We start from the raw sequence: 19,957 nt of genomic DNA on the forward strand, positions 1-19,957 counted from the left end.
AACCAACCAGCAACCAACCAACAACACAAGTGCACTAGAAAACCAGCTGTAGTAGCCCAAGTTTACAATGGTTGTGATGGATTTAGTGTGTTGTTGGAGAGAAGGAAAGAGAGATTTTCAAAAGAGACTATAAGAGAGAGTTGTCGCCATCTCCTCCCTACTCAAGGTTTTGCTCCCACTGTGAAATGTGGTGGTGTTGCCAATGGAGAAGGAACGGGAGGAAGATGGAAGAAAATAGTCGAAGATAAGGGGGTGTTTGCTTGTTATGCTAATATTAATGTGGCTTGTTTGGTTGCAAGGATAGATTCAGTTTTTTTTTTTTTTTTGGGTCAAAGATAGAATGTTAGTATGTTAGTAAAATTAGATTATAAATTTAAGGAACCGCCGTTGATCCATCAACTCGAACCTCAAACTTTCCACTCACCGCGGTAACCCTATGGCGCAGCTGCATGCCAGTCGGCCACAAGGGCCTCGGCCGGATGGATTCAGTTGAGTGTTCAGTATTTAAGAAATAAAAGGTAATTTTGGCATCTAGTTGCCAAAATATACTGATATAAATAAGACATTTCCGTTGCTAAGAGAGAACAGTGTAATTTCATTTTAGAAACCACAGGGAAGTCCGTGTAATTAGCCCATAAATAAAACAAAACAACCAGATTCAAAATGACAGAAGACACAAAAAAGCACTGGAAGGGTAACGGTATAATGTGTCTACTTAATTCACAAAAAGACAAATTACACAAAATAATAGGTATAATAGACTATTGGCACAACTGTAACAACCAAATTATAACTCTATTTGATGCAATTAAAGGTCACTCTCACAAACATCCTCACTAGTCTAAGCGTATAAAGGTGAGAAGGTTGTTACAAGGAATAACGGGTTGCGAAAGAAATTCTCATATCCTCGAACTCAACTAAGCACAACAGTCTTCCCGGTCACAAATTATAAGGAATGGGATGGGATCCCTAATTTAGTTCTACCTTACTTTTAGTTTTCTTCATTTTCGCTTTAAACCGAGATTTTGCCACTAGTGTCTGCACTGTGTTTGCAAAATTCCCAATTGCCATAACAATCAGTAGCACTCCACAGGTAACAACCTGACCAAAAGTAAATTAGATAATCCATTAAGTTTTATACCAGTATGAGAATGGTTATTAAAATCGCGATCCGAATCATAGGATACGATCCTATATTGCTAAAAAGATCCATATCATTGTAGGATGGGTGCTATAATAGGATCGCAAGTAGGATCATATGGGATCATGTAGAATCGTATAAGATCATAAGTAGGATCGTTGATTTTTTTATTTTTCACCTTACGATCCTACCTAGGATCCCGATTTTAACAACCTAGAGTATGAGTCCAACTAAGATGTTAAATTACTCAAGCAAATATTGAAACAGAATTAAGAATTTAATCTTAAAAGCAAAGTAAATCACAAACATAAAACCCATGGCAATACTTCTCCAAGCATCCACATAACAATACTCAAAACATACTTCTTACTTGCCACTCAGAAACAACACCAGCCAGTGCAACTTTAAGTAGCAAAATTCCGACATATGCTTCAAAACCCTGAAATCAAGAACATACAAATAAAGGTCACTTCAATTTAGCTCAGATCTCTATGGTGACATATTGTTGCTTCATCTATTGGATTAGTAGCAACTAACAAATGAAAGTGAACAATTAATTTGCGAGACCTATTACTGAAGAAAATATGTAGTAGAACTATTAAGCAAATGAAAGGTCTGGAGAAGCTAAAAAGTCCATCACAAATACTGTAGGCATGCTATAAGTAAGGCTTGGTTTGGCATAATCAACAAAAGTTAAAAAGTCAAAAAATCACTATCCTATTTAAGTCACATCATCTTATTTAAGTCACATCACATCTCTACTAAATCACTTCAAACCCAATCCATACCCAACCCATATTTCATAAAAAGTCAAAAAGTACACTTATTTAGTTTATCCCAAACAAATTTCTTTTGAAGTACTGGATCTTCTTTCATTATTTTTTTCACTGAAGGATTGGGTAATTAATGATCATCATGCAATGATGTACAGATTCTTTCCTTTTTTTGGTGAGCATGCCTCTTCCTAATATCTTCAAAGAAAAAAATGAAAAAAAAAAATCAAATAACTTCATGGTGACATCATGACATGTGAACCAAAGAAGTTTAAAACAGAAAGAGAGAGCTATGATGAAAGAGAAAGTTGCATTACATGTATAAAACTAGGATTGTTGGATGGCAAACTTGAAGAGAATGATAATATGACATCAACTTCAGCAAGTAGTGAAAGAAAACACTCAAGGAATGTGATGATGTTTGATAGTAACAAAAACTTCCCTTCCCTAGCTGTTATATATATTTAATTATTTATATATGTACATAACTTTTGGCAAGTTATGTAGGAAAAAAAATGAATATTTAACAACCTTTATTTAAATCGCTTTAGTGTTTGTTTGATTCAACATGACTTGGATGGCAAAGCATACATTAATATGAACTTTTGTGGGCATGGTCCCCAAAACAGGCATTTGTACAGCTTAAATCACCTGTAATATGAATAGAATGGGTGCCAACAACCATAGTTGACCGTCGACTCCAACAGTTTCTCCCCAAACAACGTCCATTCTCCTAGCCTGCAATTAACAACAGGATCAAATGGTAAGAGTCATCCCAGACCTACAGAGGAGAACAATTGCAATAAACATTATATGCCCACCAAAAAAAAGTTCTATCTGTATTTCGGTGGGCCATAAAAAACTAACACAGATCGGCTAAATGACAAAAACATGGTTATTGCAACCAGCAGAAGCAAAAGAACTCATTGAAGTTCTGCAAACCATGCAGGACGACAAGGTTTCACAAAGAGCACACAACCAAGTGCAGACACACACGCAAAGTAGACTGCAGAAAGACCTGAAGATAATAAAGGCAAAAATGAAGCATGCACAGAAATTCGTTGGTGAAAGGAGTTTTTTTTTTTTCTTTTCTTTTCAATTACACCTTGCGAGTGCAATATGTGTACAAAGCCTTTGCCGTTGATATCTATTTTGTAGAAGCATTGCAACTCCTTGCATGATAGCCCATTGAAGGAACAGTTGCACCCCTCTCTGCACAGTACATGTACAGTCTCACTCATTAAAAAAAAAAACAAAAACAAAATTTCAATATGCACTTAAGAAGGATAATAACCTGCTTCTGGGAACAATCAGGTTCTCTTTCTATCTCCCAAGTGAGACTGATAAGTGCCATGGCCATAGCGAAGTAGTGATGTTTTATCCACCTACATCAGCACAAGTGCAAGCATTAACATATTCTGTGGTTGTATGCATATTAATCTAGGAGGCAGATAAGAATCACAAAAAAAAATCCACTGCATTTTCACATTTTCATCCAAGTTCTGACACAATTCAGAAAATAAAGAGAATGAGCCTGCCAGTTGAACAAAAAGCATGATATGAGTCCAGTAATATTGAACATGGCAGAAATTCACTGGAATTAGATTGTAGCTGCTGCTGCTGCATATAAGGGAACAAGATACTGCCAGAAAAACTCAATTTAACAAAATTAAACATGTCTATTTGGAGTCAACTCAATGAATTCTTTTGCAACATGCAGCTCCATCTAGAGTAATGTCCTCCTTTCATTATTGACAACCATTATTTTTCTCATATACTCTACCCTCTGTTCATTTTCTAATTCATTGCCAGTAAAATTGCATATTCACTTTCCCTCCTGAAAGGCATGGGAGATGAAATTACTAATGTCTGACTATGAAAATATGTTTTAAAAAAATCTCAATCACAAATACACAAATAGTTTAAATGATGAAGAATAAAGGCAAGGCAATCTTACCACAAAATTCAACCAAATGCATATAAAATCATATCAAATTACCATGGGCGAATATCACTTCCATTCACTCTAAGTATGTTCTCTCGCAAAGCCAAACCTGTGTAGAGAATTAACAACCATGCCTGAAAATAATATGCTCATTACGCTTAGAAACAAAAAAACAAAAGTATAGTAAACAAATCAAAAAGTTAAAATTTCCTTAAAATATCAATATGAGTTACAAAAATTTTTCCCATACAAAAGTACCTGGTAAAGCTGAACAGGCAATCCACCCCATAACCACGACCTTAACACAAGTAGCAGTGATGGGAAAAAAAGAAACAGAAATGCAGTTCTATCCTGTCCATGATAGTGTTGCAAATTATGAATTAGAATCTCTGGTCTATTGTTCTAACAAGTAAAATAAGTTATTAATCAATGATTTAAGAATTGCATGAGTACACATTGAGAGTAGATAGAATCAAAATACACACAATGTAAAGATACAAGCCAGATCCTAAACGGATACAGGAATCCAGGAGGACCGACAAAAATCCTGTAGTCAACAACTTAACATAGAAGCCTCCTCCATGTATAAGAAACCTCCCTCCCACTTTGTCAATAGAACCCATACCTCAGGTTCCTTTCATACTAACCTAAGAATACCACTAAGTAGCAGTAGAAAAGGTCAATTATATTTATCTTCTAACATCCAAGCCTTTTACCACCAATAGCCAACTAAGAATACCACCAAGTAGCAGTAGAAAGGTCAATTATATTTATCTTCTAACATCCAAGCCTTTTACCACCAGTAGCCAACAAAACAGCATAGATATATCTGAAAAACACCCATAGAAGTTTTTTATTTAAAAAAATTCTAACAACCTCAATCATTATTTCACAACACACACAACAACAAAAAATAAAGAATAAAAAATTCTATTTTCAAGGAGTAACATTTACAATCGCATTCAGCATGCTTATGGCCAAAGAGTGATAAGTATATATATTTTTTATAAGTAACATTATTAATAATCTGTAAAGTGAGTGCAAATTGAGTATGCATCTTCCAGTTGGTGATGAACACAATAATCAGGACATAAAAAGGTCTGTTGTGTTAAGTCACCAATTTTCCCAAAAGCATGGTATTAGAGTTAAGGTTGAGAGAGGTCTTAGGTTCAAATCTCTCTATTGGCATTTGATATTCAGACCCCATTTGGTTTCGTGTTCTCTGTTTGGTTGTTTGAATCTCCTTATGTTTGGTTCTTTGTCTCTCCACGTGCAAGATGGAGTTGCATGTGAAGGAGGGTGCTAGATAGCACAATATACATTGTTAGGCTCATTTCCTAACAGCTTTAAGCTTTTGGGAAATTGGTGACTTTTAGCATGTTGCTTTCCACACCACTCCTCTAGTCCTCTCCTCTTCACAACCAACCACCCTGTCCACCTATCAAATGCCTAGACCATCGATTCAACAATAAGATTCACGCCATACCAAAAGGGCCAACAACAAAGAGACATAATAGCAGGGCCATATTCCCATTCAACTTCTTCAAAGCCTCTATTGCTTTCTCCTCCATGGATGGGCCCCTTCCCAATCAATCTTGTTTCTTTACCTAAACCAAAATTACTTTCGTCAAATTTGGCTGCCACTCTTTAGTCTCAAAAAAACTAACGATGCATTGTCCTTAATGTAAAAAATAAAATCAAAAAGTTAAGCAAATTACCTTAAATGATTAACCACGTCTATATGTGCCATTGGCTGCAAGGGGTCAGCGCCAAAAACACCAAGGAAAAAAAAATGCAAACGAAAAACTAACTACTCCTAAAAGTAACATTATTTTGAATAACATACACAAACTGGGTCATCATAATGATTTTGATCAATTATCTTGAACAACTTTTTGAATGGAGTAAAGAAGTTGGAATCGTTGATCTCTAATTATCTAAAAACTACGAAAAGGGTGTTTTTGGTTTCTATAACACATCACAGCAAATGAAATACAGAATTCCAACAAAACCTCCCCAAAAGAAAAGATAAAATTGCATAAGATAATATATGTACTAGCAGTTCGCTCTTTGCATGTTTCTCCACATGAAACTATTAACAAAGTTTTTTTTTCCCACTCTTTTTTCCATTTCTTATTTCCTTCTCATACAAGATCCACAGCATGCTTATCATGAAATACAACCCAAATTATTAGAAAGGAATTTCCAAACCTCACACATATATTGTAGCAATGTATGTGAAATTATTCTTGAGTGATAACTGAGATTAGAAATTACCTGGTAATTGACACTGCCAGCTGGTGTCGAAGGCAAGACGAGATCTGCTTCCAGATCAGGTTGAAGATATGCAGGCATGCCCATTACCTTCTATCTCCATGCCCATGTCATCTTCTAAAGAATCACGCTTTGCAGCACAACATGGAAATGGATAAATGAAAAACATAAAAACCAAAAAAAACTTGCGCCCAATTTAGTCTCCATTTCCAAGCAATGGAAGCAATGTAAGTGAAGGAATTCTTGAGAGATAACTGAGATTACCTGGTTGTTGACTCAGTGCTCAGTTGACGAATTCTTTAGTCTTCATCACTTGTGTTACTACTCGCTACTCAGTTGCCATTGAATAAAAAAAGGCCTACATTTATCTCCCAAAAAACACATGGATTTATTATATATAGCCCAACAGACATCAATTATGTAGCAACTACTACCAATAAACTACTAACTTAACCCTATTCTTTTTCTTTTTTTTTTCTTTTTTTTTTGTTGTTGTTGGTTAAGTAAGAAACCAACAAATTTCTATCCTAAAACGCCAACTACTGAAGTTTAATTGTTCTGCAGGCTAGGCGTAAGCTCTCTTCTAGAGGGGGTATTGCCTTTGGCATGTCTTGAGCTTCATTGTAAATCCCCTTTTATGGCAATAAAAACTTACCCCCGAAAAAGCATACCATGACGAACAATGCCTACGTGCTAGAGAAGCCGAGAAAAGGAAAGCCAACAAATATCAACTATATTCAAAATAAAAAAATTCAATTTCCCAACTAGTACCAAGCATATAGATTTTGAATTTCTGAACTCTTTTAATTGAGGCATTTCGAAATGGCCTACTTGGCTAGATCAATAAATCAATAGAAGGAAAATAACAAGGTGCAACTGTTAATAGAGTAAGTAGAACTTCAATTGGTGAACAATAATGCTAGACCCCAAATGTTCTAGCAAACACTCACATGGGTGTTGGTCCCACAACACCCATGTGAGTGGTAGATTTTTTGGTAAATTTTTTTGTATCCTGAGGCTTTTGCTCATTGGTGAAATGAGGCAAGAGACAAAAGCCACAAAAGAAAGACATGAAAAAGGAGCAGAATGTAACTACTAGGGAATCCAGAAAAACAAACTTACTTGGTAAGTCAACGAGAGATGGAAATAGCTGAACAAATGACCCAAGAGACATCAATGCTGGAAACACACTTAGAAACGATTTTTCATGTAACGCCCTCAAAATAATAACATTAAACCCAACAAAGCAAACATGCATTGAAATGCAAAAGCTCCACATTCTTTCATTTATCAGAATTCCATTACATAAGTACTACATGTTAACAACAAAAGCAAAATGCCCTACGGGCTTACAGCTTTCCAAGTTAACACTTGGTTACATCAAAAGAGTACTAACTCAAACACATTAAGCCCTTGGCTTGAATTTACATATAATACATCAAAAAGGTAAAACGACAAAAGTATGTCCGCCTCTAGCCTCCCAAGCTATGTCCTTGGAGGTGGCATGCTTCCTGTACCTGAAAATGATATTCCCATATAGGGTGAGCCACAGCCCAGTAGAGATATACTAAACCAACCATGAACATTGACTAAAACATTAGCAATTGATAGATGGCCAACACTGATACATTCACATAAATCACATATTTATGTCATACGACTTATAAGTCCAAGTTACTTCTCATTTTCCCCTTTTCAACAGATAAGCATGTTAGCTCTATCATCATCTTAACAGATATGTATAAAAACAATATCCCACATTCACAGATAAGCATATAAGCTGTATCCACACTTCACAAAGATAAGCATATGAGCTCTATCTTCACTTCTCTAGACAAGCATATGAGCTGTATCTACGGAGTTCATCCCCTATCTTCTCCCAACACTATCCGGTTTAGAGGTACATCCCCTATCTTCCCCTAAACCGCGGAGTACATCCCCCTATCTCCTCCTCTACACATAACGTATACAAACGCATTGGTTCTATATACAATCACTCAATACATATATATAATGTATTCTATCAACCGTCAAATTCCATGACACATTCCATTGATTAGTTTCCGTTTGCCTAATCATCATGCATTGTCTACAACAATCACGACTATCCTCCACCGATAGCCTAAAGCAGATATTTCTAAACAGAAAATAAATGCACAAATGGATAACTATCAACATTTCAATTCGGTGAGTGATGAATAATTCAACTACACCCTTTAACCCCATACATTCCCAATCTCAACATTTCCATTTCATAACTCCCTTTCTCACGATTAATTAACTCAATTAATCAAACAATGTAATTAGGTTGTTTACCATAATTAACATTTCAACCCTTAGGTCCTATTTTCATCAATGATTCTACATTTATTCCATTTCTCTATGCCAAACATGCATCTAGGTTTATTATGAATAAAACCCCAACTTTTGTAAAATTGCACAAAAGTCCCAAACTTTCACAAAATTACCCAACCAAACCCAACATCTCAAAATACTAAAATTTAAAGACAAAATCCATAGAGAGGAGTAGGATATCCCTACCTCAAATTCGGAGTCCCAAAGGAGAAGATGACAAAACCCAACGTGCTCCAAAACCCGAGATTTTCAGATTAAAATGAAGCCCTCGACGATCAACAACTTTTTTGTAAAGGCCAAAGGTGAGCAAATCACTCCTACTAGATCAAAACCTAGAGAGAAGGTAGAGTCTAGAGTGAGAGGCTCAACAATGGTGATTTTGGAAAAAGTAAGAGAGAGAAGAGAAAGTAAAAAGTGATTTGGAAAGTCACAATTTCGGGACTTAAACCCAGTCTCCCGCTCGAACGTAAAACACCCCGCTCGAGCGTCACTCACAGACTCCTGCTCGAGCGTCCAAACTTCCGCTCAAGCGCCGGATGCACTCTCCCAGCATTTATACAGAACCAGACCTCCGCTCGAGCCTCCAACTCTACGCTCGAGCGTCACTCAGACAACCCCGCTCGAGCGGCCAATACCACGCTCGAGCGTACAATGCTGCACAGGAAAAATATTGAATGGGTGTAATCTCCGCTCGAGCGCCAAAACCCCCGCTCGAGCGTACAGGCCAAAATCTGGGCAACTAGTTCTGGTTTCTAAACTCAACCAACTTGTAACAAACCTGCCCAACACATCCTATAACTCAATTACGAAGTAAAAAGGACGTAAACAAAATAATAAACAACTACCAACATCCACGGACACATGTCCGGATCACGGTATAACAAGGGTAAACCCGGGATCGCTATATTTCAAATCTGCATCAAAAAAGAAAACAAAAAAATATATATATGTAAGAAAGTCAGTAATGCCCTTCACTGCAGATTGAGTCCACAGTATCTCCGAAAGCATTCTTTTAGATCCTCCTTTTTGAAATTAAACATGTGTTTAGTTGTCAAAATTTCCGTTAGGCTCAATTAGTTTCAGTACGAAATTATTATACCATATTTTGTTCCAACAAGGTCGGGAAGGTGCATAATAACGTTAAACATACAAAATAAGATGTGGCATCACATAAGCAACAAAATTTATTTCTGAAGTAGCATTGACAGGACAAAAATAAAATAAAACTACAATTATGAATACCAATATATGAAGGGTCTTGTTAACAAGTGTCCCAGGGACACGAAAAGTAGACCCAAATTTTTTTTTTGAAAACACAAGACACTTTTTATTAAATTCAATGCGGTTTTTATGAAAATTAATGCACTTATTTTAACTGTTTGACCTATTTTCAAGACACTCCTTTATTTCAATCCCAATATCCAGCATTATTGGCATTTGTCATATACAAATATCTCGAGGACACAACAATTGCACGAATTATAACTAAGATCATTCCAATAAAATAAATTAAATATATCTTTTAAGAACAGCACCAAAAAAATGACACAAGGAACTTAGCATTAATGGGAAAAACTACAAATGCAACACTGATGTTAGAGGAGGATAAGTTACCAAAATATTTGATATACATGTTTCATATTTCTTCTTTTCTACTTCTAAATCTAAAAATTCAGTCAAATAAAGAAACTAAATCACAAGCAAAGAATCATGCCAATCTCAAATCATACCTGAGGGAGAAATGTAGGGAAATTAGTTAAAAGTTTTCTCTTGTTAAGATTCCGAAAGTCCAGTGTAGCTTCAGCAACAACAAGGTCTAAAAGTTCACTGCAATCAAACATTGGAAGAGTGATTTTCAAATACGATTTATCATATGATATGCCATCATAAAGTTCACTGCAATCAAACATTGGAAGAGTGATTTTCAAATACGATTTATCATATGATATGCCATCATAAATAGAGAATAATTGTTAGATGAAATCATAATTTCTTTTTTTCCCCATAAATAACTTATTGTGAAAGAAGGACTACAAACATCTTTACCAGCTCAAACATGAATGAATGAATAGGGTCTTTTAATTCGATGGACTCCTCTCCTCTTCATGTGGGAAATTCTCCAAAACTGGTTCAAGACGTTGGCCAGACACTTTAAAAACATTACCATTCTTGGGATTTTCAATCTGGGCCCCATGAGAAAAAACAGTTTTAACTATGAAACGGCCCAGTCCATCTAGATCTCAATTTACCAGGAAACAAATGCAGTCTAGTTTTATACAAAAGAACCTTTTGTGAAGGATTAACAATTCCTTTGGGTACAAACAATATTAACATTAAAAACATATCATATACAATGACACGGGGAGGACTAGTCAATCAACTGGATGCCCTTTTTTCTTCTGAAACAGCACACCTTTTCTGCTTCCTTATCGACAAAAAAATGCAATCCTGCCTTTAGGCAATAGAAATATTATCCTTTATTGGATGAAAAGCTACAAACACAAGACCCTTGTGAGTAAAAAGGTATACATCTTATGTAGAGGGGGTAGAAAATTAAGATGAAAATTACCATTCGTTTTGCTGAATTCGAGCAGCCCGAGCACCCTTGACAACATTGCGGTCAGATCTAGTGTTTTTGCTATTATCTAAGTTGCCAAATATACATTTCATAAAAGGAACAAATAAAGAACAGAAGACGGGTAGTAATTAAAAGGAAAAACAAATAAATATTTGAAAACCAAAATCAAAATATTAAAGGACTAGAGGTACAATGAAATCTTGTCTAACCTTTGAGAGAGGTTTTGTGGATGTTATGAGATGATTTAGAAGCACACCGAGTCTTATGGGCCTTGTTGAGCAATTGATATTGTTGAAGGCTCAAATGTAGTTTTTCTACAAATTTAAATTAAATTCATTAAATCACAATCAAATACAAATTGAGAGAATGAATATAATATCCAAAATTCATAGAACAACTATGTAATTTTAAGCATCCATCACACCTCCTAACCAGCTTTATTGCTAGAACCTAGCAATTAGGCTGACTAAAATAAAATCAAAAAGTAAAATAAAAGCAACAACTCTAAACCACTTCTGCAAGAAATCACGATTGAATTTAGCACATGCAACAAGCCCTTAATCCAATAGGTTACCCCTCGTGGACGAGTAAAAGTCTCGTGAGGCTTTCCAAAGATGTTACCCACAAACATCCAAAAATTTCTTTACTAAAAGGATTTCTTTCATTCTCATGCCAAAGTTAAAGAACCAGCCATGAATTTCACAACTTTAACAAGATAATCAATCAAAGTTCAAGACACTAGCAGCAAATAAAGATATCTCATGACATTCAAAATTTGGAGTGTGTTAAAAAAGTTTAGCAAACACAGACACAACCTTAGCCTTAAAGTGAAATATAACCCAAATCTCTTTCTGAAACATGCTTCGACTCAAATCTCACCAGTTATTGCACTCAACAAATAAATCACTCAGAATATGGTGCAAAAATTGCTCTCAATATATGCGAGTAGAACAATGTAAATCAAAGGCAAAATATCCCGCATGCTAATTTTTTTGAAAAACGCTAATATGAAAGAATAAATAAATAGTCTAATGAATGGAATATCAAATACTGAGAATTAAAATTTCTAGAGATATTACCCACAAACGTCAAAAAATTTCTTTACTCAAAGGATTTCTTTCGTTCTCATGCTAATGTTAAAAGAACAAGTCATGAATTTCACAATCTTAACAAGATAATCAATCAAAGTTCAAGACACTAGCAGCAAGTAAAGATATCTCATAACATTCAGAATTTGGAGTGTGTGAAAAAGTTTAGCCAACACAGACACAACCTTAGCCTTAAAGTGAAATATAACCCAAATCTCTTTCTGAAACATGCTTTGACTCAAATCTCACCAGTTATTGCATTCAACAAATAAATCACTCAGAATATGGTGTGACAATTACTCTCAATATATGCAAGTAGAATAATGTAAATCAAAGGCAAAATATCCCGCATACTAATTTTTTGGAAAAACGCTATAATGAAAGAATAAATAAATAGTCTCATGAATGGAAAACCAAATACTGAGAATTAAAATTACCATACCATCACCCCTATCCATCATGTCCACTTGTAAACTATACCACTCTCAAGATCAAATAGGACTTTTATTTGGTTGTAATGTTTGGGTCAAGGAATTACGAAAAAATAATAAAAACGCAAAGTTGAATAAAAAAATGGATGTCTGAGACATTATTGGCATAAAAATAAGCTCTAATCTGAGAGATTATTGGCATAAAAATAAACACAATTAGAGCATTATTCCAAATGTCTTGCTCTTTTTGTTACTTTTTTTTTTTTTTGTCTTTTTCAACTTCCTCCTCCTGCTCTTTTTTTTCCTTTTCGTTTTGGTCCCCCCCCCCCCCCCCTCGTTGAACACAATTTATTTCTTCTTCTTCTTTTCCATCTTCTCTCCTTTTTTTACTTTTTTTTTTTCAAACAAATTTGCCATTGTCAAACTCAAATTACCCAACATATCTACAAAATTGAAAAGAAAGTATGGGTTGTGGGGTTAAACAAAGAAAGACTAACATAAAGGCTCAAATTGGTTTCTAATGAAGTAATAATAAAGGAAAGAAAAATAAATAAAAGGCTCAATGAAACAAAGATGGCCTAAAATCATCTCTCAATTCATGATCTCAAGGGAATAAAAGTATGGTAACAAATTGATTTATCCTCAACATTCAACCAAAATTAAGAAATAATGAGACTAAACAACAAATTAATGCGCTTCCAAAGAAAATTAAGAGTAGATGTATCACAACCCTCCAATAAAAGATTAGCACAAAACTCGTAGGCTCAAAAGTCTCCACTATCATTCTTCAAGATTTTCAAGTCATATCCACTTATCAACTAAAAATCATATTCATGTGGCGAAAGTGCAGTGCAATGATTTCCAAATACGAACACATGGAATACTTTAACAAAGTAGCTAACATATCAAACTTCAACACAATTTCTTGAGTTAAAGCAATAAAATACTACAAGTATGCCGAATTACTCAATGCACAGAACAAAAGATTACCGTGCACACTTTTCTTTTCTTTTTTTAAACAAAACAACTAACTCATTGTAGCAAGCAACATATAAATTCTTCTCAAGATAAGTATTTTCTCCCCTCAACCTGAACGATGCATTGTCCTCAAGGGAGTAAAAGTATGATAACAAATTGATTTATTCTCAACATTCAACCAAAAATGAAAAAATAATGAGACTAAACTATAAATTAATGCTCTTCCAAAGAAAAATTAAGAGTAGATGCATAATAACCCTCCAATAAATGATTGGCACAAAACTCACAGGGTTAAAAGTCTCCACTATCATTCTTCAAGATTTTCAAGTCATATCCACTTATCAACTAAAAATCATATTCATGTGGCAGAAGTGTGGTGCAATGATTTCCAAATATGAACACATGGAATGCTTTAACAAAGTAGCTAGCATATCAAACTTCAACACAATTCTCGAGTTAAAAGCAATAAAATACCACAAGTATACCCAATCACCCAATATATAGAACAAAAGATTACCATGAGCACTAACTTTTTTTTTTAAAAAACAAAACAACTAACTCATAGCAGCAAGCAAATATATAAATTCTTCTCAAAATAAGTATTTTCTGCCTCCAACCTAAACAATGCATTGTCCTAAATATAAAAAATAAAATCAAAAAGTATAGGAGATTACCTTAAATGATTAACCATGTCTATATGTGTCATTACCTGCAAGGGGTTAGCGCCAAAAACACAAAGGAAAAAAAAAATACAAACGAAAAACTAACTGCTCCTAAAAGTAAAATTATTTTGAATAATATGCACAAACCGGTTCCCCAAAATAATTCTGATCAATTATTCTGAACAACTTTTTGAATGAAGTAAAGGAAGTTGGAATTGTTAATCTCTAATTATCTAAAAACTACGAAAAGTGCGTTTTGGTTTCTATAACACGTCACAACAAATGAAATACAAAATTCCAACAAAATTTCCACAAAAGAAAAGATAAAATTGCATAAGATAATACTGTGAGAATAGTGTTCTCCGTTTTCCTTTTCCTTTTAGGATTAGGAATTAGTGTTAGTGTTCTATAGCTAATAGCATTCTCTATCAATGATGTATTTTGTTTAGGATTAGGATTTAGCATTCTATATAAGTGAGTGATGTAATCTTTGTTCAATTAAATGAGATATACAGTTTGACTCAAAAAACTTATATGGTATCAGAGCAAGGTTTGAACCGAAACCCTAGAAGCTCTTTGTGAGTTAATTACAAATAGTCTCTCGAAAATCAAGCCTCTGGTATTTTCTCTCTGAGTCGCAGGTGGCGACCTCCTCTGTTTCTTCTGTGTTCATCTAGTTCAAGCGAAGGTCTCGAGTTGTCCTTCGTCTCTGCCTCGCAACCCATTCGTGAAAACCCTAGCCTCTGGTTCGTGATCTGTCACTGGACTCGAGTCGTCGTCGTCATTGGTTCTCTCCTGCTTCGCTTCGCGCGATCGAAGCGCTGTCTATGCCGGCTGTTCCAAAGTCGACTTCGACTCTTGTCTTTCTCTCTTTCCCTCAATCTCTCTCTCTCTGTCTCTGTGTGTGTGGTTCGAAGTTGACCTACGGCTGTCTTTCGTTACCACCAGTTCTCCTTCATTCTTCTTTTGGACCAAACAAGTTATTGATTATTATACTTTGACCCCTCAGTTCTTTTTATTTTTGCTAGTTATCACACTTTGCCCCATCTTTTCCTTCTGGTTCATCACAATGTCAAAAGATAAAATTCAAGCTATTAAATGCAAACTTACTGGTGACAACTATCCTTCTTGGTCTAGTGTTATGAAAAATTTTCTTCTCAGTCGAAAAAAATGGGGCTATGTTTCTGGTTCTATTCCTCGACCATCAGACCCGAAGGAGGATGGATATCTGACTTCCTGTGATACTTGGGATTGTGATAATGCCCAAGTTCTGACCTGGTTTCATAATTCCGTGGCTGACCGTATTGGAATGATGTTTTCCAAGTACAATACTGCCAAAGAGGTGTGGGATTATTTACTAGGTGTCTATCAGCAGTCCAACTTTGCCAAGCGGTATGAGTTGGAAACAGCTATTCAGAATGCTCGTCAACGGAATCAGACTATTCAGGACTTTTATATTGAGATGACAGGTCTCTGGGATCAGTTGGCTCTTATGGAACCACCTAGTCTCAAGATACGAGACACTTATATTGAGTTTCGGGAGCAGGGTCGTTTAGTACAGTTTTTAACAGTCCTCTCCCCTCAGTATGAGGCTATTCGAGGTGGCTCCCTTCATCGATCTCCTCTTTCCTCTGTGGATGCTATTGTTCGTGAACTCCTCTCTGAGGAAACCCGTCTTAAGACAGCCAGTCAGACTTTACCTCCTTCTGTCTTCTTGGCTCCTATCAAGCAGCCCTTGTTATTGACCCCTCCTCCTCATCAGCTTCAGGCCACTGCGAAACCCAAGAAAGGACCATTAGGGCCAGATGAGTGTGCTTTCTGCCATCAAAAGGGTCATTGGAAGAACAATTGTCCCAAAAAGGGACGTCAGCTTGCTCCATCTTCTCAGACACAGTTTCGAGGTCCTACTTCGAGTACTTTTCGACCTTCTGCTACTTACATTGCATCCACTCCGGCTCCCGATCCTAACTTGGCTTCCTTGAGTGCTTAGGTTGCACAACTTCAGCATATCCTGTCCACCTCTCAGTTATCCACATCTGCCTCCGCTCTTGCCTCTCTTCATTCAGATTTGCTTGGGTCCTCTTCAGGTATCCCTTCTTCTGTCTGGCTTTTTGATTCTGGTGCCTCTCATCATATGACTCCTCACATTTCCTTACTTCAAAATTGTATTCCCCCACCCGTTCCTATTACTATTAATACTGCTAATGGATCCGGTATGTCGGTTCTGTCTGTTGGGTCTGTCTTCCCCTCTGCCATGTCCGCTGTTACTATTCCTTCTGTTCTTTATGTTCCTTAGTTATCTGTCAGTTTATTATCCATTAGTCAACTTGATAGGTCTGGTTTTGATGTTATCTTTTCTTTTTCTGTCTATTGTGTGCAAGATCGGGTGTCCAAGAAGCAGATTGGGACCGGCCGTAGAATTGGAGACCTCTATGTAGTCGAAAGCTTGCATCTCCCCTTATCTACTTCTCTAGCTGCATTTTCCTCATTTTAGTTAGATTCTCAGTCGAGTCAGTTTTACTTATGGCATTCTCGCCTCGGTCATTTGTCTATTGACCGCTTACGGTCTTTAGCTCAGTCAGGGTTGTTGGGTAAAGTTTCCCTAGTCAAATTGATGAATGTCGGGGATGTAAACTTGCTAAAATGTCAGCCTTACCATTTAATAAAAGTACCTCTATTTCTGTTTCTCCTTTTTCTCTTCTACATACTAATGTCTAGGGACCCCCTCCTGTTCTTACTAAAAGGGGCTGCATATTATGTGTCTTTTATTGATGACTGCACCTGTTACACTTGGGTTTATCTTATGACTCATAAATCTGACTTCTACCAAATATACCGTACCTTCCAGTCTATGGTCACTACACACTACACAGTTTGGCTCTACTATTAAATTGTTGCGGTCTGACCTGGGTGGAGAATACTTTAAAACTGAATTCTGTGAATACTTGGTCAAATTGGGTACTATTCACCAAACTTCTTGTACTGATACACCTGCCCAAAATGGTCGAGCTGAGCGTAAACACCATCATCTCCTGAGACAGCTAGGTCTCTCCTTCTCTCCACTTCCGTTCCAGCTCCGTTTTGGGGTGAGGTAGTTCTTACTGCTGCTTTTCTTCTTAATCGTATGCCTACCCCTCTTCTTTCTAATCGGTCTCCTTATGAGGCTCTATTTTCTCAACTTCCTAATTACTCTCTCCTTCGTGTGTTTGAGGATGAGTTGTTTGCTCTACAGAAAACTAATACACGGGAGTTGGTTCCTTTGCCTGCTGGTAAGAATTTGGTTGGTTGCAAATGGGTCTACAAAGTCAAGACTCATTATGATGGTTCTCTTGAGCGCTACAAAGCCCGTCTGGTTGCCAAAGGTTTCTCCCAGGAATATGGTATTGATTATGAGGAGACGTTTGCTCCTGTTGCCAAGATGACTATTGTCCGTACTTTAATCTCTGTCGCTGCTATTCGTTCTTGGCCTCTTTATCAGATGGATTTTAAGAATGCTTTTCTTAATGGCCATCTCACTGAGGAGGTTTACATGCGTCCTCCCCCTGGTCTTCACCATTCCTCTGGCCAAGTTTGTCGTCTTCGATGTGCTCTGTATGGTCTGAAGCAATCTCCTCGTGCTTCGTATGATCGCTTTCAGACTGCTGTTACCAAGCTTGGATTTCATCCTTCTGCTTCCGACTCTGCTCTATTTCTGAGACATACCTCGACTAGTTTTGTTGCTCTCTTACTATATGTAGATGATATGATCATCACTGGCTCTGACTCTGCTGCTATCTTTGCAGTCAAGCAGCATCTCTTCCGCACCTTCGAAATGAAGGATCTGGAACCATTGCAGTATTTTTCTCGGTATTGAGGTGGCTTCTTCTCCCAAGGGTTACTTTCTATCCCAAGCTAAGTATGCCAACGAGGCTATCCATCGTGCCAGGCTTACTGACACTAAGCTTTCTGATACCCCCATTGAGCTTAATGTGAAGCTTAACACTACTGATGGTGTTCCTCTGGACGATCCTACGTTATATCGCGAACTTGTGGGTTGTTTAGTCTATCTGACAGTTACTCGCCCTGATCTTGCCTATGCTGTCCATGTGGTTAGTCAGTTTGTTTCTGCTCCTCGCTCTACACATTGGGCTGTTTTGCTTCGAATTCTTCCTTATCTTCACAGTACTATTTTACAGGGCTTGCTATTCTCTTCTACTTCTTCGTTAGATTTGGTGGCCTATGCTGATACTGATTGGGTTGGTGATGTTAATGATCGTAAATCTATTTATGGTTTCTGTATGTTTCTTGACGATTCCCTGATTTTTTGGAAAAACAAGAAACAAACTGTTGTTGCCCGTTCTACTGCCGAAGCTGAGTATCATGCTATGGCTCATGCTACTGCTGAAATTGTCTGGCTTCATGGTCTCTTATCTAACTTGGGTGTCTCCTAGTCTTCCCCGACCTCTCTCTATTGTGACAACCGAAGTGCTATTCAAATTGCTCATAACACTGTCTTTCATGAACGGACAAAGCATATTGAGATTGATTGTCACTTCATCTGTCAGCATCTACAGTCTGGCGTTATCTCGCTTCCTTTTGTTTTTTCAACTCTGCAACCTGCTGATTTCTTCACCAAGACTCACACCACTGCTCGGTTTCGATTTTTTCTTGACAAACTCTCAGTGTTTTCTGCTAAAACACCTTGAGTTTGAGAGGGGGTGTGAGAATAGTGTTCTCCATTTTCCTTTTCCTTTTAGGATTAGGAATTAGTGTTAGTGTTCTATAGCTAATAGCATTCTCTATCAGTGATGTATTTTGTTTAGGATTAGGATTTAGCATTCTATATAAGTGAGTGATGTATTCTTTGTTCAATTTAACGAGATATACAGTTTGACTCAGAAAACTTATTCTCACAAATACATGTATTAGCAGTTCGCTCTTTGCATGTTTTTTCCATATGAAACTATAAACAAAGTTTTTTTTTTTTCCGTTTCTTATTTCCTTCTCATACAAGATCCGCAAGATGCTTATCAAATACAGTCCGAATTATTGGAAAGGAATTTCCAAACCTCACACATGTGGAAACATTGTAGCAATCAAAGTCAAATACTACATAGTATCAATATAAATAAATTATATATAACCACGTATATCAGTATAACCAATTGCCCTATTTTTGTTTCATCGTAGAGTAACAGAAGAAGGCGTCATTTCAATACATTATGTAAACAAAAACATAGACGAACTACTCAATTCTCAATTCAACAGCACACCCAATTTTCAAACAACACAATTCAAATAATTTTGGTTGAAACTCATATTAAATTGTATGAATCGAATCGTGCATCATACAATTCTAACACCATACTAATTGGAACATGTAGAAGCCATGTCAACAGAATAATTTTGATCTTTTACTCATGAAATACAATATCCATTTCTAAGAAATTGTAGCAATGTAAGTGAATTTATTCTTGAGTGACAACTGAGATTAGAAATTACCTTGTTGTCGACTCTGCCAGCTGGTGCAGGAGGCAAGACAAGATCTGCTTCCAGATCAAGTTGAAGATATGCGGGCACGCCCATCACCTTCTATCTCCATGCCCATGTCAGCTTCCAAAGAATCACGCTCTGCATCACAACATCGAAAAGGATAAAAGAAAAAATAAAAACAAAAAAAAACCTGCGCCCAATTTAGTCTCCATTTCCAAGCAATGGCAGCAATGTAAGTGAAGGAATTCTTGAGTGATAAC

General features: G+C 36.5%; 2 protein-coding genes across 38 annotated transcripts in view; both read right to left on the reverse strand.

The window, feature by feature from the left end:
* LOC114284770 (alanine--glyoxylate aminotransferase 2 homolog 3, mitochondrial-like) overlaps positions 1-19,957 on the reverse strand; it is a 150,239-nt gene that overhangs the window by 82,104 nt on the left and 48,178 nt on the right. For 9 of the 37 annotated variants that reach the window (XM_082881943.1, XM_082881926.1, XM_082881916.1 and 6 more), the window contains one exon: positions 19,707-19,835. The exons of 25 other annotated variants lie outside the window; for them this stretch is intronic. Coding sequence is in view for 2 of the 12 variants with exons in the window: in XM_082881956.1 (XP_082738082.1) it covers positions 19,762-19,835 (74 nt within the window). In the remaining 10 variants the exon portion in view is untranslated. Of the gene's footprint in view, positions 1-19,706; positions 19,888-19,957 lie in introns of those variants that run through there. 3 more of the 37 variants (XM_082881902.1, XM_082881923.1, XM_082881898.1) reach the window with 1 other exon arrangement.
* Positions 688-19,761, reverse strand: LOC114290151 (uncharacterized; the record flags this gene model as incomplete). Its single annotated transcript, XM_082913019.1, has 11 exons — positions 688-1,101; positions 1,512-1,580; positions 2,566-2,652; positions 3,020-3,126; positions 3,209-3,299; positions 3,914-3,993; positions 4,118-4,210; positions 10,219-10,315; positions 11,058-11,133; positions 11,276-11,380; positions 19,707-19,761. Coding segments are annotated over 11 exons (885 nt in total), but the record flags the coding sequence as incomplete, so codon positions are not given.

Source organism: Camellia sinensis, chromosome 1 (genome assembly GCF_055761805.1).
Source record: "Camellia sinensis isolate YWXY chromosome 1, ASM5576180v1, whole genome shotgun sequence".
Classification (NCBI taxonomy): Eukaryota; Viridiplantae; Streptophyta; class Magnoliopsida; order Ericales; family Theaceae; genus Camellia; species Camellia sinensis.